General features: G+C 47.0%; 1 protein-coding gene across 1 annotated transcript in view; it reads left to right on the forward strand.

Moving 5' to 3' along the window:
• LMX1A (LIM homeobox transcription factor 1 alpha) overlaps window positions 1–25721 on the forward strand; it is a 150761-nt gene that overhangs the window by 124659 nt on the left and 381 nt on the right. Inside the window, exons 5-8 of the mRNA XM_081825227.1 lie at window positions 17411–17583; window positions 20322–20399; window positions 21680–21746; window positions 24553–24723. Coding sequence (XP_081681353.1) covers window positions 17411–17583; window positions 20322–20399; window positions 21680–21746; window positions 24553–24723 — 489 coding nt within the window. The remainder of the gene's footprint in view (window positions 1–17410; window positions 17584–20321; window positions 20400–21679; window positions 21747–24552; window positions 24724–25721) is intronic.

Here is a 25721-nt window from a genome sequence, read left to right on the forward strand (position 1 = left end):
TTGAGAGTATTGTGGAGTGGTCCTTCCCCTTACCACCCATGCAAGGGGGCTGAGATAGAGCTCTGTGCACTGTGGAGAATATCTTCTGGCCCCATCTGACCAGAGAGCTGGAGACAACTCTTGGAAGCTCTGTAGCCCAGTGGCATTCAAGCCAAGAGAAAGGCAGACAGAGCAGATAGTTTGCAGGGCAAAACTGGTGGCCCTCTTCAGCCAGGGAACTTGGGGTGTGGACTGGCTAGAGTTAGGACAACCTAGAAGAGCTGCTTTAGAGCTGCTTTTCTTACTGTACCCAGGCAGGGGACCTAATTCATAGTCCCACTCATGGCTGAGTACAGCCTTCGGCTAGTCCAACCAGGGAACCTAACCAGAGCACACAGGAAGCTGCACAGATCATCCAACAGCGTGACATATGGTGGCATGTGAACAGAGAGCATTGTCTGTGGCTTCCCTCATCTTCAGAGCAAAACCAGTGGCCTCACCTGACCAGGGAATTCAGTGCACACTTAGAACTGATTTGAGCCCCTGAACAATGAGCTGCCTGCTGCCCTGCCAGAGCAAGGAAACTAATTCATGGTCCCATTTATAGTATATAGTACCCAGTCCCAACACTCTAGTAAGCCTGACCAGAGAATTCATGCAACCACAGAGTCAGCCTAGAGCCTCATGTGCATAGGGAGACAAGCCAGCAGTCCTATCCAACTGTTCTCAGCTGGTGGCACCCCCCCCATCCCCATCTTTGGAGCTAAAACAGTTGCCTCACCTCAAAATAGACCATAGCAGCAGGCCCCACTTACCTAAAGACATTACCATCAGACACACACAGAAACCCAAACTGAGCTAACTGGTGAAGAACTGTCTCTGCCAAAGCAAACTTGTAAAGTCTTGAAACTTTACACTCCCTCATTACTCCCTTGTAAACTCCCTCATTACTCAAATGCACGAGATACTGATGTAAACAATCGTGGATCACACACACACACACACACACACACAAAAAAAACCCCAGATAAATATCACACTACCAAATGAAAATAATAAAGCTCCAAATACCCTAAGGAAATTGAGATCTATGAATTGTCAGACTAAGAATTCAGAATAAACCTCTTAAGAAAGTTTCGTGAACTACAAGAAAACACAGAAAACTAAATGAAATTAGGAAAACAACGCATGAACAAAACCAGAAGTTTGACAAGGAAATAGCAACCATCAAAAAACCCGAACAGTAATTCTAGAGTTGAAAAACACAATAACTGAACTGAAGAATTCAATAGAGAGTTTCAAAAGTAGACTCACCTTGCAGAAGAAGGAATTAGTGATCTGGAGGATAAGACATTGGAAATTAGTCAGAGAAGCAAAACAAAAAACAAAAAAATGAAAAAAAGTAAAGAAACCCTATGGGAATTATAGAACACGATGAAAAGAAACAATGCATTATGGGAATTCCAGGAGAAGAGAAAGAGAGAAGGACAGAAAGTATATTTAAAGCAGTAATGGCTGAGAATTTTCCAAACTTGAGAAATGGACATCCAGATCCAATGACTCAAATAAGAAATTAAAGGAGAAATAATTTTTCTGAGACAAATGAAAATGGAAATACATCAGAACTTACGGGGTGCAGCAAAAGCAGCTCCAAGAGAGAATTTCATAGCAACAAGCCTCTCCATTAAGAAGCAAGAAATATCCCGAATAAACAACCTATCTCTATGCCTTGAGGAACTAGAAAAAGGAGAACAAACTGAGCCCAAAGCTTTCAGAAGAAAGAAATAATAAAGATTAAAGCAAAGATAAATAGAGAACTGAAGAATAGTAGGAAAGATAAACCAAACTAGCAGTTAGTTCTTGGAAAAGATAAACAAAATTGACAAACCCTTAGCTAGACTAACCAGGAAAAAAAGGGAAAGAATCTAAATCAACAAAATTATAAATGAAAAAGGAGATAGCACAGAAATTCAAAGGATTATGAGACTAGTATGAACAACTCTATGCCAATATACCGGACAACCTAGAAGAAATGGAAAAATTCTTAGAAAAGTGTAACTTACAAGACCGAATCAGGAAGAAATAGAAAATCTGACTAGACAAATAACTAGTAAGGAGATTGAATCAGTTATAAAAATCTCCCAATAAAGAAAAACTCAGGGCCAAATGGCTTCACTGGTGAATTTTGCCAAATATTTAAAGAATTAACATCTATCCTTCTCAAATTTTTCCCAAAAATTGAAGAGAAGGGAACACTCCCAAACTCATTTTACAAGGCCAGCATTATCCATATACCAAAAACCAGAAAAGGAACTACATAAATAAAACCACAGGTCAATATCCCTGATGAAGATAGATGCAAAAATTCTCAATAAAATTCTAGCAAACCAAATTCAGTAGCACATTAAAAGGATCATTCACCATGATCACACAGGATTTATCCCTGGGATGAAAGGATGATTAAACATATACAAATCAATCAATGTGATACACCAAATTAATATAATGAAAAAAATGATATGATCATCTCAGTAGATGCTTATAAAACATTCAGTAAAATTCAACATCCATTCATGTTAAAAACTCTTAACAAATCAAGAATAAAAACATATCTCAGGGAGCCTGGGTGGCTCAGTCAGTTAAGTGGCTGCCTGCACCTTGGGTCATGATTCTGGGGTCCTGGAATCAAGCCCCACATTAGGCTCCCTGCTCAGTGGGGAGTCTGCTTCTCCCTCTGCCTCTGACCCTCCTCCCTGCTTGTGCTCTCTCTCTGTCTCAAATAAATAAATTAAAAAATTAAAAAAAAACATATCTCAACATGATAAAGGCCATATATGACAGGCCCACAGCTAGCATCATACTCAGTGGTGAAAGGTTGAGGGTTTTCTTCTAGGACCAGGAAGAAGATAAGGGTTCACGCTCACTATTCCTACTCAACATAGTGCTGGAAGTCCTAGCTAGAGGAATCAGGCAAGTAAAAGAAATAAAATGTATCAATTGAAAAGGAAGAAGTAAAATTGTCTCTATTTGCAGAAGGCATGATTTTATATAGAGAAATCTTAAGGACTCAACCAAAAACTGTTAGACTTAACAAATTCAGTAAAGTTGCAGGATACAAAATTAACACACAAAAATTCATAGCATTTCTATACACTAAACAACAACATTTCTGAAAAAAATAAATCGATCCCATTTACAACAGCATTAAAAACAATAAGATAGTTAGGAATAGTTTAACTAAGGTGAAAGATCTCTACTTCGAAAATGACAAGACACTGATGAAAGGAATTGAAGACGAGGAGTGCTTGGGTGGCTCAGTCGGTTAAGCGTCTGCCTTCAGCTCAGGTCGTGGTCCTGGGATTGAGCCTCATGTAGGGCTCCCCGTTCAGCAGGTAGTCTGCTTCTCTTTCTTCTTCTGCCCACCCCTTGCTTGTGCACACGCACGTGCTCTCTCTCTCTCCCTCCCTCCATTAAATAAATAAATAAAATCTTTAAAAAAATTGAAGACACAAATAAGTGGAAAGATATCTCATGTTCCTGGATTGGAAGAATTAATATTGTTAAAATAATGTCAGTATTACTGAAAGTCATCTATAGGTTCAGTGCAGTCCCTATCAAGATTCCAAAGGCATTTTTTTTTACAGAAGTAGAAAAAAAGCAGTCCTAAAATTTATGTAGAACACAAAAGATCCCAAAGAGCAAAAAAAATCCTGAGAAAGAAGAACAAAGGAGGAAGCATCACACTTCCTGATTTCAAGGTATACTATAAAGCTGTAGTCACTAAAACAGTATGGTACTGGCATAAAAATAGACCAATGGAACAGAATCAAGAACCCAGAAATAAACCCAAGCACATACGGTCAACTAATATTTACAAGGAAATCAAGAATACTTAATGGAGAAAAGACAGTTTCTTCAATAAGTAGTGCTGGGATAATTGGATATTGGCATGTAAAAGAATGAAACTGGACCCATATTCTATACCACTCACAAAAATTAAGTCAAAATGGGTTAAAGACTTAAATGCAAGACCTGAATCCATGAAATTCTTAGAAGAAAACAGGAACAGGGCTTCTTGACATGGGTCTCAGTAATGATTTTTTGGATAGGACACCAAAGCACAAGCAATAAAATAAAAAATAGACAGCTGGAACTACATCAAACTAAAAAATCTTCTGCTCCACAAAAGAAACCATCAAAATGAGAAGACAAGCTATGGAATGGGAGAAAATCTTTGCAAACTGTATATCTGATAAGGGGTTCATATCCAAAATATATAAAGAGCTCCTACAACTCAATAGCAAAAATCCCCAAATAACCCAATTTAAAAATGGGCAAATGACCTGAATAGACATTTCTCCAAGGAAAATAATATGGAAGGCCAACAGGCACATGAAATGTTGCTCAGCATCACTAATCATTAAGGAAATGCTAATTAAAACTACAATGAGATATCACCTCATCTCTGTTACAATGGCCATCATCAAAAGGACAAAGATGACAAATGCTGGCAAGGATGTGGAGAGAAGGTAACTCTTGTGCACTGTTGGTGGGAATGTCAATTGGTGTAGCTGCTATGGACAACAGTATGGAGGATCCTCAGAAAATTAAAAATAGAACTACCATAGGATCCAGCAATTCCACTGCTGGGCATATATCCAAAAGAATTGAAATCAGGGTCTTGGAAAGATATCTAGACTTTGATGTTCACAGCATTATTTACAGTAGCCAAGACATGGAAAACCTAAGTGTCCATCAATGGCTGAATGGATGAAGAGGTTGAGGTATATATACACAATATTATTCAGGAAAACGAGGCAGTCCTATCATTTGTGACAACATGGTTGGGCATTAAAGGCATTATGTTAAGTGAAATAAGTCAGACAAAGGCAAATACTATATGATCTCCTATGTGTATCTAAAAAAAAAAATAAGCAAACAAAAACAAAACAAAAAACCAAACTCATAGAAAAGGAGATCAGACTTATGGCTACCAGAAGGGGATATTGGGGGGAGGGAGAATTGGAGGAAGGTGATCAAAAGTTACAGACTTCCAGTTACAAGATAAATAAGCACTAGGGATGGAATGTACAACATGATGACCAACATGTTAAGCTAACACTGATGTATGGTACATGCGAAATTGTTAAGAGAGTAAATCTTAAGAGTTCTCATCACGAGGAGAAAATTTTTTCCTTTCTTTTTGTTGTATCTATATGAGACGATGGATGTTAGCAGAACCTATCATGGTAATAGTTTCACAACATATATAAATTAAATCATCATGCTGTCCACCTTAAACGTATACAGTGAGGGATGTCAATTTTTTCTTGATAAAACTGGAAAAAAAAAAAGACTCTATTATGATTGCTGGACCTCCCTGTGTATACATGCAGGGGTAGGGGTAGGCCAAGAGAGGGAGGAATGTTCTAGGTCAGTGATTCTCTTAAGTGTGCTTTCTGGACCAGTAGCATCAGCATCACCTGGGAAATCGTTAGAAATGGAAAGTCACAAACCCCTTCCAGACCTACTGGGGGCAAGACCCAGCATCCCAGAGACTCTGGGTGGAGGGAGAGAGGCCCAGCAATCCTTGTTTAACCAGTTCTCCAGGTCTTCTCAAATTTGAGAGCCACTGTTCCAGAGTCTAGACTATAATTACAGTGGTCTTAGGTTCAGAGCAACACCATGCTTCCTCTTACCCTTATTTCAACGATAAACTCTATACTTATAAGCAATGACAGTATTGAGAAGAGTTTTTAGTGTTAAAAACTCAAAGCTAACTAATTACATGAAGTGTTCATGATGGTGTTATTAGCAATGATTTCCTCAACATCAAGATCATCTCAGGCCACCCAATTTCACTTAAGGGTAATGACCATAAATATTCTCCAAATGGTTGTAGTGGGGTTCATGACACACAATTGTACTCAGTTTATAGTTAATTTAGGGAAAGCTCTTTCTGCAAAAAATACTTGTTTTCCAATCCCATGAGTTATAACCTGTGAAGGACCATGGCCATGTGAATGTCAGTTGAAGATCTTGCACTCAGGAAGGGCAGCCCAGCCCAAGAGGGCTGAGGGCCTTCTGGCCAAGTGCCCCCTCCTCCCTGCAGCTGTCCTTGGGGACCGTATGTCCCCGTCACCGGATGACTGGCTAGAGGACAGATTGCACCATGGTCCCTGCTCCACGATGCTGGCCTCTCTCTCTGTCCACGTTTCCAGTTTTCTTTTCTTTGGTTTCCCTTCTTCCTCCCTTTATCCCTAATTATCATAATTTTGGGTTTCTCTTTTTTATGGCCTGCTGTCTTCTCCTCCTCATGAAAACATAACTGGATGGTGATGAAACCAAGGGCCCTCTGTGGGATCAATAGCAATGTGAAAGAGAAATTCAGATCATAGTTTAAGGGGCATATATTTCATCCCAGCTGAGCCCCCAAGTATGGGGATAACTAGTAATTCTCCAATAATTTCTATAACTACAGGAAGTTGGTTGGCATTGGTGAATGGATTTGTGAAAAATGGGAAGACAGAACTCTGCAGTGTGCCTGTTCATGCCATGCATTGCCAATGTGACTTTTGGCTTCATTCTGTCCATTCTGTATTAATTGGACATGAACTATTTAGCAACTAATTATTAATCTCCCGAGTGCTCAGCATGGTGCTGTGTTGTGGAGGATACAAAGATTATTTAGATGTGTCTCTGTTTTCTAGAAGCTTATTCTACTTATATGGAAAATAGAAATATAGTGATATTTATTTAGTGAGCATTTATTACGTTCTTACTATAAGCTTAGTACCATAAATACTATACATAAATTGTTTAGTTTAACTATTATAATTATCCTATTGGGTAGGTGCTTTAAACCCCATTTTACAGACGGGAAGACCAAGACTTCATGCCAGGCAGCTTGGCCAAGAGCACCAGCTAAATGATAAAATGATGGAGCAAACTATTTGAGTCCAAAGCACAGCTTTTAACCATTCTGCTATAGTGCCTCCAGAAGTACGTCCTAACAGGAGTCTTAGGTTAGTCCCGTGCAGTGCTTTTTTTCAAAAAATGCACCCCAATGTTTATAGCGGCAATGTCCACAATAGCAAAACTATGGAAAGAGCCCAGATGTCCATCGAGATGAATGGATAAAGAAGATGTGGTCTATATATACAATGGAATATTATGTAGCCATCAAAAAAAGTGAAATCTTGCCATTTGCAATGACGTGGATGGAATTAGAGGGTATTATGCTGAGCGAAATAAGTCAATCAGAGAAAGACATGTATCATATGATTTCACTCATATGTGGAATTTAAGAAACAAAACAGGATCATAGGGGAAAGGAGAGAAAAATAGAATAAGATGAAATCAGAGAGGGAGACAAACCATAAGAGACTCTTAATCATAAGAAACAAACTGAGGATTGCAGGAGGGGAGGGGGTGGGGGGGATGGGGTAGCTGGGAGATGGACATTACGGAGGGCACATGATATAATGAGCACTGGGTGTTATATGCAACTGATGAATCACTGACCTCTACCTCTGAAACTAATAATATACTATTTGTTAATTAATTGAATTTTTTTAAAAATCTACACTTAGAGTTTATGATACTATTTTATTCCCGGCATTTAATATTCTCATAGACTGAATTATGTTTTCCTTTATTTATTCACTGTCTGTCTTCTCCCACCAGAGATAGGAAGGCAGAGACTTTATTCTTCTTGTCCACGCCGTCTCACCCTGTGTCTGCAAGAGAGCCTGTATGTGGTAGGCACACGCCCAGGTGTAGTTGTGGGATGATGGGGCGTTCTGGATGAGGAGTGTGAGTTTCATAGTGGGGACGGGCAGTAGGTTCCTAAGCCATCAAGAGACACAGTAAAAATAAGAAAATTGAAAATATCTTACATTTTAATAGTATTTTACAATTTTTTAAAAAGTGCTTTCAGGGGCGCCTGGGTGGCTCAGTCAGTTAAGCGTCTGCCTTCGGCTCAGGTCATGATCCCAGAGTCCTGGGATCGAGCCCCGCATCAGGCTCTCTGTTTGGCAGAGAGCCTGCTTCTCCATCTCCCTCTGTGTGCCGCTCCCCCTGCTTGTGCTCTTTGTCTCTCTGTCAAATAAATAAATAAAATCTTAAAAAAAAAAAAAGTGCTTTTACCTACTCCTTCTTTTGAGTTCTCAAACCCTGTCAGGATGGCTTGGCAGGCCTTTATTCCCCTGACTTTACAACGTAGGAGGGTAGGGCTCAGAGAGGCTAGGTCATTGGCCTTAGATCACATAGCTGGTGATTGGTGGAGGTAAGCACAGAGACGGTGTGTCTGACCTTGCTTTTCCCTGCTCTTTTGAGTGTCTCCATGTTTTGTGGGATGAATTAGAGTCTGAAGGCACAGATCTGGCCTGGGTAGTGGCCTCAGCTTGTCCCTTCAGACCAGCAGAGGGCTAATCACAACCAGGACGTCTCTGCCAAGGGCATAGGCAGTCGGATCAGCTGTGGTCACCCAAGCAACTTCTCTGTATGATTAAGTCCACTATGAACTTGTCCAGGGAGGATTCACTTCCCCGTGAGAACATTTACAGTGTTAACCAACTCACTCAACTCTGCAGTCATCTAGAGGATTGTTGTCTGGGTCTTTCTTAATTTGGAGAGATAACTAACTCCTTGTCTCCCAACCCTGACTTGAAACAGTTTCATTTTCTCAGATAATTTTATTCTCCAGAGGACTAGTAATTAATGCAGCAAAATTGGACTACTCCAAAGAGATACAGTATTCAATCCACTTTAGTCTGTTTCTAAACCAGAACAATTGCACTCAGACCTTATTAATAGTAACCTAGGACAATGTTTTTTTTTTTTTAAGATTTTATTTATTTATTTGAGAGAGAGTGAGGAAGAGAGCATGAATGGGGGAGGAGGAGATGGAGAGGGAGAAGCAGACTCCCCGCTGAGCAGGGAGCCCCACGCTGGGCTTGATCCTGGGACTCCAGGATTGTGACCTGAGCCGAAGGCAGATGCTTCACCAACTGAGCCACTCAGGTTCCCCTTTAACCTAGGACAGCATTATGCATATCACAGCCCAAACCTAGTGAACCATCGGTGCATCTGGATTAATGAGCTTTTACTGAGGCTGAGCCCTGAGCCCCAAATACCTGATTTGGCTTGTTGTAAGCTTCCAGTCTCCCTCTCTGGTGCTAGCCAAATCCAAACAACACAAGTCCTGGCTTTTGTGTAGTGCTTTTGTCTGTTCTTGATTTGCATACAGTGATGTTGGTGTAGAGGAATCTCATGATATCGCAATTATTAGTATTTCCATATATGACGAGTCTGGGCATAGGGGCAGTCAGCATTCGCACCTGTGCTTATCAGTTTGGATTGCATGTAGATGTGTGTGTATCTAAAACGGGGAAAGCGATAGAAGAACTCAAGAGAAAAGATGCAGTGTGTGTGTGTGGGGGGGGCAAGGTAGGTGTTAGCATAAAGCCTATTCAAATGCGAAGAGGCCCAAACTGATGCAAATCCACAATAATCCCGGCAATCTGCACCAATACTGTCGTCTTTCCCTACAAACCCCCCGGGGCGAGGTTCCCTCCCACGAGCACCAGCCCACCGGGGGCAAGCAAGCGAGGTGTCCAGGCTCTGGTGGCTGCCATGATCCCCAGAGTGGAGCTGTAGCTCCCTTCGGGGTCCTGGCTGGCCTGCTCGCCCCTCCCCCTGCCTGGCACAGAAACCCCCATCCGTTGTGGGCGTGGCCGCACAAAGGTGCCTTTCTGAGACACTTGACCTCCAGCCTGACTCAGGCGTGGGCTTGGCTTCTGTCTGCTGTGCTTTGGAAAGGCTTAGTGCCCTGTGATTGGAGATCTTGGCTGGGACTGCAATGGTAAGGTATGTATTGGGGAGGGAGGAGAGGTTCTGTCCCTTCTGGACAGAAAAGAATGGCTTTCCACCTCCGAGAAAGCCTTCCCGTGAGCCTTTCTTTCCTCCCTCTTTAATAACGGGGATGCTATTTGTAGGTGGCCAGCACCGGATATTTTGCAAATACCAGGGACCCTTGGATCTTCATAACTATCCCATGAGGCAGTTGAGGCAGGGAGAGGGGTTGTGGGGGCACAACACAGAGCATCCCAACCCTGTGCCCTTGGGCAGTACAACTCCCTCCTTGGGCCTCAGTTTATGCATCTGTAAAAAGGAAAAAAAAAAAGACAAATACGCATTTCCTGCTTCCTGGGCTGTGATAGAAACGATGCAACAATACAACTGTAAAATGACTCCATGCCAAGGATTAGGTAAGCATAGGGGATTTTTATATTATCTTATAGATGAAGAAATGGAGTCTCCGAGATGTGGGAAATTTCATCCAAGGGTATACAGCTGAGTTGCAGAATTGGGGCTTCGAATCCAGTCTCCTATTTCATGCCCAGAGTTACTTTCTGGCATTCCATGTGTCCTCTGATATAAAGAGTGATCTTTCAGTAGACTGTGGGACACAGAGCATCTGACTGTCGCCACTCTTAGGCCAGGATATGCACAGGTGACTGTCCTTTACTTATGTCTGGTTTGCTGGTTAAAAAGTCTGTCTCTCAGGGCGCCTGGGTAGCTCAGTTGGTTAAGCATCCGACTCTTGATTTCAGCTCAGGTCATGATCTCAGGGTCGTGAGATCGAGCCCCGTGTCAGGCTCTGCATTGGGCGTGGAGTCTGCTTAAGATTCTTCCTCTCCCCCTCCTTCTGCCTCTCCCCCCTTCTTCCTTTCCATCTCTTAAAAAAAGTCTGTTTCTCTCCTCACTGCAGGAGCGCCTTGGGCCTGGGCTTGGAAGTAGACAGGCCTTGGATGAAACCTGGTCCTGCCGCGGGGGCCCTGCATGTTGGAGGGGAGATTCCTGAACCTCTCTGAGGCTGTCTTTATTCCTTGGGCAGGAGCAGAATGAATGGTACTGCCTGTCGTGTGCATTGCCATGGACATGAGAGGACATGTGTACCCTGGACACAAAAGGGCTGACACAGAATTGGCGCTTGGGACATGGGCATTGTCTTCTGTTTCAGGGTCCCTGTCTAGCACTGGGACCTGAGCGGTTTACTCAGCCCGGGCTTCCGGGTGGACACTGTCACCCCACATGGGCCCAGCAATTCCGGGCCTGGCGTCTGGGCCTTCCCCAGTCCCCCCTTTCTCCACATAGCTCCAGCCACAGGATTCCCCTTGTCATTCATCTCGTCACTGCTGACAGCATCGGCTCTGGGATATTGGGGCCCCTCTCCACCTGTATTTCTTCTTCCTCCAAGTTGTGTACCGTCTGATGAGGCCCTGAGGTTCCCTGTCCTGGTCCCTGGGTGTGCATTCATTTTCTTCCCCTTCCTGAGGTTAAAGGCAGGCTGAGCCCTCCAGAGCTCCAGCTTCCTGCCCTTGGCCTCTGGAAGACCTCGCCTCCCTCGTCCCCGTGTTTAAGCTCCTGCCACTAGCTTCTCTGGCTCACGGAAGCATCTTTTCTTTTTCTTTCTTTCTTTCTTTTTTTTTTTTTTTAAAGATTTTATTTATTTATTTGAGAGAGAGAGAATGAGAGGGAGGAGGGTCAGAGGGAGAAGCAGACTCCCCGCTGAGCAGGGAGCCCGACGCGGGACTCGATCCCGGGACTCCAGGATCATGACCTGAGCCGAAGGCAGCTGCTTAACCAACTGAGCCACCCAGGCGCCCCGGAAGCGTCTTTTCTAACTGCCCACATTTGTACTAACATTTCTCACCATGCCCAAAGAACTTAGCCAAGTTCTATGTGATATTTTTGATTGTTTCGTATGTGCTAACTCTGTTTTCTGTTCCTTAAGAGCAAGGGGTTATGTCTGAGGTCTTTGTTACCCCTCCCAGTGCACTGAGCAGTGCGGGGCTGGAGCCGCGTGCCCGCACACTTGCTATTTGATGAGCCCCCCGCCCGGGTCAATGTCTTGCTCCCGTGCCATTGGAAGTTCTGCTCTTGTGACATGTGGTGCCCCATCTCCTATATCTGGAACTGCTGTGCATTGTTTGTGTGACTCATTTGTAGTTCAAGTGACACCTGCCCGATGTCACCTTCTCCGGTCCCCTCTCCTAGCTCCTCTGAGCAGAGTTATCGTTCTTTGGCCATTGGATCTGATTCCCCTTTCCTAGTCTGAGATCTCTGTGAGAGGAGAGGGTGAGTCTTCATCATCTGCATATCCCAGGGTTGTCCTGGTCCCGTGCCTAACACGAGCCCATAATGGATGCTTATTGAGTGAAATGATGCAATGAACCGGTTCCGAGTCTGATCTTTCATGGGAACCTGAGTGTGGTTGGAGTCGAGACCTCCTTGCAGAACCACGTGCAAGGTAGTTTCAAACAGTAGTTTGAAAGTGTACTAGTTCTAGTACAGGGACTCGACCCTTCTAGAGGACTTCACGTCTTGCCTCTTGGATTTTAGATGCTGCACTGCATCCAGAGTTGACCACCGTTCAGCTCCAGGAGAAAGGAATTCCGATCCCGCAGTGCAGGGCAGCAACTGAAATAGCTTCCTGTCTTCATACATCCCGCCCTTCCTCCTTTCCCTCCCCGCCCCCCCGCCACAGCAAGTCCCAGACCCTTCCTCTCCACCCCGGGCCTGAAGGACATTTATGAGGCTCATCATGTGGGCAGCATCTGAGGCCTGTTCCTGCCTCTCCCTTCCCGAGCATGCGGGTCTCTTCCCCCACCCCTCCCACCACCACCCTCACCTCCTGGGCCAAGCTCAGATGTCTCTTTCCCTGTTTATGGGCCGTTGGGATTTTTCCAACAACCTGAAATGAATCTACACGGCCCCACAGGTAGTTGCAGCCCATCTCAGGGCCATAAACCACGGCTGGGTCTTTCATCTGTGATTGCTTATGTCATAAACGAGTGGGAGGGCCAGGCAAGGGGGAAGCAACAGCCCTGAGCCATTCCAGATTTTTTTTTTTTTTTATGAGAAAGGGGAAAGAAAGACCCTGAGAAACATGTTCAAACTTTATGCCAAGCAAATTCATTTCACTATGGTAGGCTGTGCGTGGAGACTTAATCTCTGGCCTTCCCCACTAGGAGTCAGATTTATGCTGTGTTTGTGTCTAAATGGCCTCCAGGGATGCTGACATTTGTTGTCGGAGACAGCGAGTGGTGTTCCTTTCATCTCCACTGAGGGGTGTCAGCTTAAATTATGAGGGATCGCTCTGACCTGCGTCTGGGTGTGGGAGCACTGGCAACAGAGCGGGGCCGGCTCCCTCTTGCACTCCCACGTCTCTGCGATTTCAAAGTCGCTCTTCATCTTCTGCTCTCCAGGCTTCCTGCTGGTTCTGGGAGAAATTTCCTAGCTCTTTTCGAACCTTTCTTTCTCTCGGGCCCATCGATAAGCGTGTATCTTAGGCATTGCGTGTTTTTTATGGAGAAGTTGGGGTCCGAGTCTGACAGGCCTGTCCCTGTGGCAAGAGAAGGCGGGAGCCTTGGTGAACATCCCAGGAGCAGCCTGGAAGTTCCCCAAGAGAGTGAGAGGGCACTGTTCTGCCCAGAATATTTACAACCCAGCAGATAAGGAGTAGGGCGATGTTTAGTGATGGTCTGCCTTCTCCTGGGCATCTGTCGGCACCTTGAGAAGTGCCAGAAGGCCCCTCCCTGCTCCATCTTCAGAATCTCTCGCTCAGCTCTGCCAGGACACCTGGAATTCCACAGCAGTGACTGTTCAGTTGGAGGCATTTTCTGTTCAATGCATAGATGTTTTTGACCGTGGGAGAGAACCCATCCAACTGTGCTCATCACTGACTCCTCGGTGTCCATCAGCAGAGCTCCCTGTCCCCAGAGTCAGAACCTGAAAGACTAGGATGGAGGATATGTAAGTTTTGATGGAAAACAGGAGGTCAGGAGAGGTCTAGAAAGTGATCAGCTCGCTATGGTATGCTGGCTGGCCTGGGGCCCGTTTTTGGAAGACACGCCTACTCATATTGTCTGTAGCTTCTGCGCGCTAATGGCAGAGTCGAGTTGTTGTACTGGACTGTGAGGCCTGCAAAGAGTAAAATAGTACTGTCTGGCCTTTTACAAAAAAAAAAAAAGAAGTTTGTAGGCCCCTGGTCTAGAGCATGAGGAGCTTCTTGGAAGGCAAAAGGTGGGACCTGAGGAGACAGAAGAGAGAGAGAGAGAGAGATTAGTAGCAGAAAATAGGAATCGAAGGGAGAAAATGTACCCCAAAAGCAATAGAAATACTTGAGACCAATTGTAATCTTGTTCTTTCTGTCCTCTCCCTCCTGCCCCTCCTCCCCCACCCCTGGCCCCCTTCTCCTTCCTCTTCTGAAAACAAATGTTTTCATCTCTCCTCCTCCAGGGACAGGGAGAGGATGAATGAGCCACGCATAGTGCTCTCCACATCCTCCAAAAGTGGGCACTGGGGACCAGCCTACGAGATAGTTCTCTTTCCTCCTCCCCATTGTTCCATGATGGAGTAGCAGCTCTTGGGGAAAGTATGGGTATCCCAGACAAGGGGGGCCTCAGATAGCCTGCCTCAGGGACTCCCAACAAATTTCAGCAATTACATCTTCCGTCTGGAACCGGCCCAGCCCCGTCTCCCTCCCTTCACCTTCCTTCTCGCAAGCACTCACAGGCTCCCAGCTACACAACCAACTCTCAGTGTTGGCTGGGGTCATGTCCGCAAAGAGAGAAATGAACGCTGGGTTTGTAAAACCTCAACTCCGACTTCCGTCGACAGGCGACTATTATTAACAGAAAACATGTGTCTCGGATCAAGAATTCTTTTATGTTGAAGTAATAATGGTGACGATGATGATGATGATTTAGTAGGCACCTGTTACATTCTAGACAGCGCTAAACCCTTTACGTGTATCATCTCATTTAATGCCAACAACCCTGTCACCCTCCCCGATGAGACAACTGAGTCTTGAGAATTTGTTCAAAATCACACATCATAACGGGCAGAGCCAGAATTTAAACCTGAGTTTGGATGACTCCAGAGCCCACATTAATTTCCCAAATGATGGCAGCGTATATGAGCCATTATCAAGGAATCTAGCATGATTTCAGACCTTACATTTTCATGAGTTTTGTTCTCCTAGTTATCAATAAGCATTCGCATCAGACCACATGAGGAATGACTGTCAGAGAGTCAGATTGACTCCAGAAGACATTTGCAAATATCGTTTTATGGACAAAACTGGTTATAACACCTGAGGTTCCTAAATTATACGGTTGCATTTTCTTTTATTGTTTTTATCTGATAAAATATTTTATATGTTCCAACGCCCTTTTTTAAATTAAGCTTTTAATTTAAATTCCAGTAAAGTTAACATACGGTGTTACAGGAGTTTCAGGCGTGCAAGACAGTGAAGCCTACAAGTGCATTTTCAGATGTAGGCTGCACGTTGGATTTCATAGTCGTTTGTTCCAGATTCAGCCCCCGTTCATCGCTGGCCTTACAGGAGGTCTGTATGTTCCTGCGGGGAGGGGGGGGGTGTCAGCCCATTTCCAAAGAAAACTCACTGAAGGCCTCACTGGTACCAGAAGAGCATCCTTTTGACCCTGGGAGTCCAGCAGCAGACAGAATTCTTGGCCTCAGGGAAGGACCGGGCTTTGGGGAGAGGAGGTCTCTGAGCAGTGGGGTATAGGGCCTTGCAAGGGTGAATGTGGGAAGTCAGTGGCTTTTTTCCCACTGTCTCTCTTCTTGTGGGGTCTTCTTATTTCCCTGTGGCTTTTAGTTCTTACGGGCTCATTTTTTCTTGCCATTTTGAAAATATCCTTCTAGAAAGATCCTAAAACCCCTTCCTATGGAGGGATGGTTGAGGTCGGCTTACTGGATTTGCCCCAGGGAAGAGCTGCCTCAGAGATGAAGGTGCCAGAGTAGCCGCTCCTTGTCATGAGGATTCTTCCTCTTTTATCTCTTCTTTAATCTTTCTGAGTTTTCCCCCTGTCCTCTTGAGGGGGTTGAAGCAGAAGGGAAAAGACATTCTTTCCACATCTATTTCGAGCCTCCTGTGCACCAGGACCGTGTTAGTTGCTTTGCCCACAATAGCACTACCCCTGAGCCACCTGCAGGTGTGTGTTATTGCTGCGGTGGTGCAGGTGGGGAAACTGAGGCCCAGTGCGTGACCGCACTCCCATAGCGCCACGCTTACAATGGGGGGGCCGAGCTGGATGGAGACCTACATGTGCCTACGTCAGACCTGCTCAATGACATTGAAAGGGTCATGCCCTCAAGAAACTCACAGGTTAGTGTCCCTTCTTGTTCCAACTCTATGTCTAAAGGTTCATAGAGAAAAGAAGCCATTGTCCCTTCGGATGGAATAGTCAACAGAAGTCTAAATGAAAATGGCATATGCAGATGAGCATCCTTTACAGAGGAGGGTGGGATGAAGAACAGGGGTTGTGTGGCTCACACATGGAGGGTCCCCTCCACCTGGATTTCTTGAGGTGGCCAGAAGGAGAGCCAGGATCAGGACACCAGAGCTGGGGACACCCTTGGGATGGGGCTTCCCACTGGAGGAAAGAGGACAGCTGAGCTCTGTGAAGACCCAGCGAGAAACGAGGTTCTTGTGGGGGTTGTTTGGGCACATAACTGCCAATGGCTTTTAATGCTGAAAGTAGGAAAATGTGTCCCTCACATCGTATTCCGCAGACCCTAGAAGCATCTTCTCAGGAGCATGAGGTCCATGGGATGCACGAGGAGGTCTGGGAGAGAATGTGATGTAACTGAAGGCTTTGCTTCCTTCAAAGGTTACTCCTCCTACTGCTCACTGCTTATGAAGTAACCCACACAAATATAAATACAGTTTACTTTAGTAGTTATTTTATACACAAGCAATTTTGGCTAACTACTTACACTATATCTATTCTCAGTTATCAGTCCCTGCAAGTAATCTAATGCTGGTCCTCTATGGCCTTTTAAACAGTAATATTTTCTACCCCCTGGCAGTGGCTAGAATTTCAGACACAGTGTCTAGGAAATTATACAAAACGTCTCCAGGCCTAGACTTGAAAAAATGACGTCTAAGAAATAACATTAATAACCAGTACTTATTGGGCATTTATTATATGCCAAGCAGGGTTTTGAGTGCCTCATCGGTAAACTCATTTAATCCTTACAACTGTTCCAATGAAGTAGGTTCTCTTCTGTTCCAGTTTTGCAGGTAAAGAAACTGAGTCAGAGAGAGTTAAGTACCTTGCTCAAGGTCACACAGTTAGTAACTTTGGAGCTAGGACACTATCCTGGGAGAAAGTTCGGAGCCATAAAGGCAGACTTTCTGATTGCTGTCTCTGAATTTTAGAGGTATTTTCCTTGGTCCTTTCCTGGAGGCTTTCAAGTCAATCCCACAGAGGTTACTACACTTACCTATAAAGCCATCCTGGGAACGCGGACCTGAGTGCCTTGTTATAGAATAACACACAGCTCCAGGAAGTGGCTTTGAAGACCTTAACACAGTATTTTCTGCTTCTTTTAGGCAAAAGTGATGATGAAGAAAGTCTTTGCAAGTCAGCCAATGGGGCAGGGAAAGGAGCCGCTGAAGATGGCAAAGACCATAAGCGTCCCAAACGTCCCAGAACCATCTTGACAACCCAACAGAGGAGAGCATTCAAGGCCTCATTTGAAGTATCCTCCAAGCCGTGCAGGAAGGTACGGGGGGGGGGGGAGGAAGAGGGGAAAGGGGACCGGGCCCCACTGTTTGTGTATACTGCCCTCCCCTGGAGTGTCCATGGGCACACGTGGGGGGGTCAGGGTGGTGAGGGAGGCTGTTCAGATAGAGTCTATAGCCTTGAGCCCTACTGGAGACCCCAGATCCCTAACGGTGTGGCCAGGGAGATAATAGGACCTCCCTAAACTTTTGTGCATCTATACCCATTTCAAGTGGCTGCTGGCTCAATTCATGGAGAGCAACAGGAAGAAGAACAACAGTAGGTACCAGTTGGAGGATATAGACCCAGATGCTATAACAAGGAGTGAAAATATAGTGGCTAATAGAAATCTATTTATCTATTTTTGCTCTAGTTTGTTCCACTTGGATGGTGCCTTTGGGATTCACTGATGTCTTAGTTCATTCATTTTTGTTGCCGAATGGTATTCCACTGTATGGATGCACCACAGCTTCTTTGTCCATTTACCTGTTGATGGGTGTTTGGGTTGTTTCCAGTTTGGGGCTGTGACAGATGGGTCTGCTGTGAACTTTTGTGGTTTAATGAGGTACGAGTTTGTTTCCATCTTATGTCGCAGCCCAGAGATGAGCAACCCAAGATTAGCAGGGAGCTCTGTTATCCGTCACGTGGTTCTAAGGGGCCATAGGTACCACCATCTTTTCTAGCCACCATGCTGGAGAAAGAGGAAGTAGAGGGCAAGGCATGCCCCAAGATCCTTGACTACACCTCCTCTGAGGGAGCTGGGAAATGAGTCTGCCTGGGTGACCACATGCCCTGCTAAAGCTTGGGAATTCAACTGTTAATAGGAGGAAGGAGAGAATGGGTATCGGGGACAATCAGCAGTCTCTGCCACAAACAGCTGTGCCCGTTTATTAAGGACCCGCCATTTATTGACGGCCATATGCTCACTCTTGTTCCTGATACGATACAAATAAGAACTTCTTAAATTGGAACTCGTGGAGGAAATACATTTTTAAAAACCTTAGCATTGTTTTTCTCTATCTGTATGAGTCGGCTTTTGCTGTCAAAACAAACAAAAGCTTAGTGGTTTCCAGCAGACATTGTGTTCTTGCTCCTGGACTGTGGTTTGGCTGTGGCCCAGCTGGGCTCAGGTTCAGGCCTGCTCCACCTGTGTCTCCGGGGCTCCGGGCCGAAGGAGCACGCTGTTTCCATGAGGATGGCAGAAGGCAGGAGGCCAAGTCACACCGGGCAAAACCACTGAAAGGCTCTCCTTGGATCACACGTGCCGTGTCCACACACATCCCATGAGCCAAAGCAAGTCATGTGGCTAACCCAGTGTGAGGCAGGGGGGAAGGCCCGCCTGTGGGAGCAGGGCAGGGAGGGGGCATATTTGCGGAACTGACCAATAATACAGTTTGCCACCACCTCTGGCCTCCTGCAGACCTCTTTCTCTCTCTGCCCTCATGCTTCCTAGGCTCCAGGGAAGGTGCTGGTAGGAAGTAAAGTAGCCCCAAAGTAGGCTTATGCAAGGACAAATGATCACCTCCTTCTATTACTACTAATCCTACACGTATTAGACTCCCAGCCTCTGCATGGCCCCATGCCTGGTGCTGTGGCCAGGCAGCCTGCAGGCCCCCAGCCAGCGGGGGAGAGATGCGTCTGCACATAACTAACATGGGGGAGAAAGCTGCGAGGACCATTACAGAGGGGCAGCTGGGAGCCGTGGGAGCCCGAGGAAGGGGAAGGTCAGTTCTGTCTGGGCAATCAGGAAGGCTTTGTGGAACAGGTGGCTTTTGAGCCGGGCCCCTGAAAAATGGATAGGGTTTCAGCAGGTGGAAGTGGGGCCGGGGCACACTGCTATTTTAGTTGGCTTAGCAGAAGGATGTGTTTTAAAGATCTGGTTTAATCATCTCACTTCTCCTAGGCCTCAGCCCCAGTGGGGTGATAGAGGTGGGCCACTTCCCAAGGCGTCCTGTGAGCTCTCTGCTCCTGTGTTAGGCGTTCAACCCCATGTCACCCCAGAATCTAAGCAAGAGGGCGGTGTCTTTCAGCCTCGCTCTCAGAAAGGCTGAGCTTCTCGCCTTTTCCCTTCTTGCCCTCAGCGTATATCTGCGTGGAGGGCAGATGTTTCAACCCATCTCTTCCTCGTGGGGATCTCGACAGTCCTGTCTCTGTGGGGCCACGGCGCACGTGCTGATCAGAGCTGACTGCTTTCGCTCTGGCAGATTCCAGATGGCTCTGGTCTTATTCTCCTTGAGTGGGGCTCACTCAGGGTAACAGTAAATGTGAATATTCATGAAACACCCAAAGTCACCTAGAGCTATGAGGGACAGAACCAAAAATGTAAGTCAGTGAATTGAGACAGATCAGAACAAGAGAGAGCCGTTTGTTTTGCAAAGTGATTTTCGCTCTCGGTTCTCCTTAAGTAGGTCAGTACATAGGCATGGATGTGACTCTTAAAGGACAATGATAGATTTTGCTAATGTTCCAAAACCACCTGAAGGCCTAATTTCCAGAGTCAGAGAAACCCCTCTTGAAATGCACATCTAAATTAATTATCCCTTCCTTTGTTTATCTGGTGAAGGACCTCTCTCCACCTCAAGGGAAGCAATGGTCTTGTGTTTGGGATCACACTGGCCATTAAACACCAGCCCGCTCCCATTTAAGACGCGGCCTACGGGCCTCCCAGTGCGCCGTGTAGGGATGCCCCCTCCCCTGAGATGCCAGTGTTTCTCTATTTCTAATGTTCCTTTTGTCTAGGTGAGGGAGACCCTGGCTGCAGAGACAGGGCTGAGTGTCCGTGTCGTCCAAGTGTGGTTCCAGAACCAGAGAGCTAAGGTAATCTGCTTCCTACTGTCGTTTGTCTCTGTGTGGCTGGTTTCCTGGAATAATAAATACTTGAGGGTGGGTTATCGAACCAGAACTCACTGGATAGAGTAGTTCTCCTGATTCAAAAATTCTGTTATCGATGGTCCTGTCAGCCACAGCAGCCCCGCAGAAGGGGAGAGACGGGGCATTCGTTTTAGTGAAATGACTGATTTTCCTAGTGGCCATGACTGTGAATCTGGCCAGCCGTCTGCTGGAATAAACGTCTTTCTGTCTTCTGGTAAAAGCGGATTCTTTCATTCACCTTTATCTAACCCACCTACCAAAGCTCTTTTAAAATTGCAGAGAGAAACTTCCATAGCACACATGTGACAGGACTGAGGCCATATCCTAGCGTGGTGGCATGAATGCCTTTACTCAGTGCCCCCCGTATACACCCCAACTGTCGTGTTGTCCTCCAGATCCCACCAAGGTCTGCATTGCCCCGCCATAGTCTTTCATTTATGTTAGACCTTGTGCTCATCTAGTTTCCTGCCCCTAAAAAGGCATGCGGCCCGTGGCCCATATGTCCTAATCTGTAGTGGGTGGTAAATTCATATCTCATTATCTGATCACGATTGGTTAAGACAGCACGGTGCTGCCCTAACTGAATTCCTCAGCACAGGGCCATTGATACGTACTCCATCCCGAGAGGACTCCATGTCTCCCTAGGTTTGAGAGGCCCCGTAACCCAATAGATTCATAAAGCAGAGGAGTTGGAAGCTCTGAGGAATGTTTGCTTGTTTTTGTTAGCGTCTCACGGGACCGGAATGTTCCACAGAGCACAGTGTGAGAAGCATTGGGTTAAGATGCTCCTTCCGGGAAGTTTTGGTGGTAACAGGGTGCTCTAGGAGATCAGCTCCTTACCTGGAGTCTCCAACACCAGGGCCAGCAGACGGGGGGAGTGGGCGGGGAGTGCCACGTCCCAGGCGACACCCTGTCAGCAGCCCCTTGCTGCGCAGCTAGGCCCGCCTGCGGTCCCCAAATGCCACACTTACAGCTCACCGGAAACTGTCACAACACAAGCAGCTATGTTTATCTGCTGAGAGGATGAGCGGCCTGGTGCTTCCCAGCCAGCTGACTGCGCCCGGCAGTGGGTGAAGAGCCCACAGCAGCCGTGGACAGCCTTGTGGCTGGCTCCTGTCCTGAGTCAGGCCGCGGGAGTGGTCCCTCCACTTTCCACACGGGGCCTGTGTGTCTGCTGCCGGCCCCCCGCCTCCAACCCCCTAACCCTGCACCCCTCTCCTTGTCAGATGAAGAAGCTAGCCCGGAGGCAGCAGCAACAACAGGACCAGCAGAACACCCAGAGGCTGAGCTCCGGTAAGCGGGGCCCCTCCAGCCAGGCCTGCGAGGGTCCAGGCCTTGCCCACCACTCGGCTCTTGCTGGAAGGCCACTTCTGGGCTCAGCGAAGCCCTGTCTGCACCAAGGGCAGAGGCTCTTCCAGCGAGGATCGCGCCCCGGGGGATCTGGGAGAGGGTCGAGGGCACCGAGCCGGGGCCTGGGAGGCTGACTGAGGTGGTCCGAACCTTCTCCAGAGCCCCCGGGACTGTGGCAGGACTCCCCGCAGAGCCCAGGACACACCCAGATCCTCCTCCTTCCCAGGAAATCAATTGACAGAGGACACCACTGTGACTTACCCCTTTCTAAAATGACATAAAACAGTAAAAATACTGCGAGTAAAACAGTAACCCTCTCCCTCGTCGGGCACGTTCATAGTTCAAAGAGTGTTCTCACACTGACCCGAGTCTGACAACACCCCCCACCCCACCAGGGGAGCAGAGAAGTCCTTTGTACCCATCTCACTGATGAGCAGACAAGGGCTCTGCAAGGCTGACCGGTGTCCTCGCTGAATAGGGGGTGAGTCAGGACCGGAGCATAGGTCTCTGAACCTCGGTTCCACTAGGCCATGCCACCCCAACTCTCCCTTCCTGTGCACACCTCCATTTGCTGTTGTGGTTAATAGGTCTGGTGAGAGAACTGGAAAGGGAGTGAAGAGGGACAGGTTGTGGGACTCTTCAAGGGAGTTAAAGGAAAAAAAAATCAAATAGAACTATATTATGACCGTGTCATTCTTTTTTTTTTTTTTTTTTTTTTTAAGATTTTATTTATTTATTTGACAGAGAGAGACACAGCGAGAGAGGGAACATAAGCAGGGGGAGTGGGAGAGGGAGAAGCAGGCTTCCTGCTGAGCAGGGAGCCCGATGTGGGGCTCGATCCCAGGACCTTGGGATCGTGACCTGAGCCGAAGGCAGACGCTTAACGACTGAGCCACCCAGGTGCCCCATGACCGTGTCATTCTTAAAGGGATATGGCCCCAACAGCCATCCAGCGGGATTCCCTAAGGGTCTGCTTGTACCTCAAATAGGAATTGTCAGCCTTCAGTGTGTACATAAATCACCGGACATGTGGCAAAGTACAGATTCTGATTCCTCTAGTCTGGCTAGGCCCTGAGATTCTGCATTTTTAACAGACTCCCACCGCGGCCACCCTGTGGACCATACTTTGAGAAAGGTCATGACTGTGACAATTGTTCTCAGGCCCCTAGACAGGGCTCCTTGCCCTTGCATGATGCACCTTGCCTTGTGCTTGATACCTGGGCTCAGCTCAATCTAGAATCTGACTCTTGCAGCCCAGAGTTCTCTTGGCTTCTCAATCTTCTAGGCCAAACAGTATCTTAACGGCAAGATAGATGCTCAGAGAGAGAAGTTAAACAAGGACATGGGGACCGGGGAAGATTGTTGGGGCCAGTTGGTCAGGAGACCCGAATGCTGCCCCAGCTCCACCCCCAGAGCTGTTTGATCTGGGACCAGCCTTTCTGTCTCCTGGCGCCTCAGGCTATCTGTCCCCGCGGTGGGATAATGTCACTTACCAGCCCTGTCGCACTGGGCCCCTGGGAAGTTCAGAGAGGGTCACTGACATGGAAGAGCCATGCACTTCGACTCCCATAGGCCAGCACACTCAGGGTGGGGGAAGAACGCATCAAGGCATTATGACAACACAAACTCAGAGTGCTTGAGACTTGGAAGAATTCAAAGAGCAACTCCTAGGGCAGACTTAAGAAAGTAGAAGCCGTGGAAAGTAGAGTCTCTAGGTCATGGGCCGATGTTCAGAGAACCACAGCAAGATGCGGAGGCAGGAAGGGAGTCCTCCGGTCTCCGAAAATTCTCTACACAAGTGTAGCAAGTTGTTCCAAAGCACATTTATCAGCTCCACGAGGTCAGCGGGGCTGGTGTCGTGAACTCCACTTGATTGACGGGCTCTCAGTGGGGTGATGCTGGAAGGATCTTTAGATCCATCACCTCCAGTGGCTGCCAAACTCATGTGTAGCCTTGGTTTTAATGATGTATTTCGAGAAAGCTCTCCAAGTTCAACTGCACCTCCCCCATCCCTCTTCTCTGAGGTTGACCCTTGATGGCCCTTGAGATGGGCGCAGGCTGGGAACCACTGATGTCACCTTGTTCCAGACCATTTTTTAAAAATTTTATTTTATTATGTTATGTTAATCACCATACATTACATCATTAGTTTTTGATGTAGTGTTCTATGATTCATTGTTTGCATATAACACCCAGTGCTCCATGCAGAACGTGCCCTCCTTAATATCCACCACCAGGCCAACCCATCCATTTTATAAATGAGCCAGGAAGTAAAATGATCTCACCACGGTTCCACAGCCAAGATGGCACTCCATGATTGTCACCACCTGGTGTTCACACCCTTGTGTCATCTCCTTAGACGCTGACGAGGGCTGACCTAGGGAGTGACTTCTGAGGTGAGGTCATGACAAATGTGGCAGGTTCTGCTTTGCGCTCTGCTGGACTGCTGGCCCTGGGGAGGCCGGCCGCCATGTTGCCGGGCTGCTCAAGCAGGCCTGTGAGAAGTCCGTGTGGTGGGGCAACAGTGGGATGGCAGACACAGCGCGTGCCACCCCAGGTCTGGGGCTCCCGGTATCACCGGCACCAGCCCCTCTCACTCCTCCTTGCAAAGCTGCAGCAAAGGCTGGTGCTGGACGGGGACACCGGGCAGTGGGGGGTATGAAGTTCGGAAGATGCTCTTCGCCTTCTCTCCCAGCGTGGGGCCCTGGCTGCACTTGGGGAATGATATGCCTTCTTCTCTGTCCTTCAGCTCAGACAAATGGCGGTGGGAATGCTCCCATGGAAGGGATCATGAACCCCTACACGGCTCTGCCCACCCCACAGCAGCTCCTGGCCATCGAGCAGAGTGTCTACAGCTCAGACCCCTTCCGACAGGGCCTCACCCCACCCCAGATGCCGGGAGACCACATGCACCCGTATGGTAAGATATACTCAAGCCCCGCAGGGACCTCTCACAACCTGCTTGCACGGGATTCTCCTTCCCTCCCCGACGCATCCGCACAGTTCCCAGATGCTCCCCCGAGGCAGCAAAGCAGAATACGTGCCCAGAAAGTGCTGCTAGAATCATCTAACCAGTGGCTACAGAAGAAGGACCAACACACATAGTCACTAGTGATATTTCCACTCATTCTCCTTTTCAAAGATTCTTGTTGGTTTTATTTTTTTTTAATTTTTTTAAAGATTTTATTTATTTATTTGAGAGAGAGAGAATGAGAGACAGAGAGCACGAGAGGGAAGAGGGTCAGAGGGAGAAGCAGACCCCCAGCTGAGCAGGGAGCCCGATGTGGGACTCGATCCCGGGACTCAACCAACTGAGCCACCCAGGCGCCCTCTTGTTGGTTTTAAATAAGAGGTTGTACTTCCATTGTAGACCTGTTTGCTGTGGTCAGATTTCCCTCCTTTCATCTCATACCTGGTCCCACATGCTCGTAAGCAGTCTCCGCAGTGATGCGGGCAGAGGCCTTAATTGAACCTTTCTAACTGAACCGATACTATTTAAGTGCTCTAAATTAACTCCTGAAACAACCTGACTTGTGAAGTGAAATCATCCCCTGCCCCCTCCCACCCCACCCCTCCAATCTGGGGTTGCTTTAAATGTTGGGTGTGTGGATAGCTTAGCCTCCCCCACTCGCCCTGCTTGCTGCTTCAGCTGATGGTCAGCGCTGGGCCAGGGCACTCTGATGAGGTGGGCGAGCTCTGGAGTGGAGGGCTGAAGTTCAATCTCAGGGCCAAATAGAGGTCACTGCGTTTTTATACAGAGAAGGTCAGTGGCCGATGTAATGCATCTAATCTGTGTAATCTGTGATAAACTGCACCGATGGCTAAAAATACAGTTTTATTTGGCAAACCTTCAAAACAGTATCAATCAGAGATACATGGCTCAGCTCACAGATTTTGTCAAGCAAAGTGCTTTTTTTG

The sequence above is a fragment of the Leptonychotes weddellii genome, chromosome 6, assembly GCF_054177405.1.
Source record: "Leptonychotes weddellii isolate Sample4059 chromosome 6, ASM5417740v2, whole genome shotgun sequence".
NCBI classification, from domain to species: Eukaryota; Metazoa; Chordata; class Mammalia; order Carnivora; family Phocidae; genus Leptonychotes; species Leptonychotes weddellii.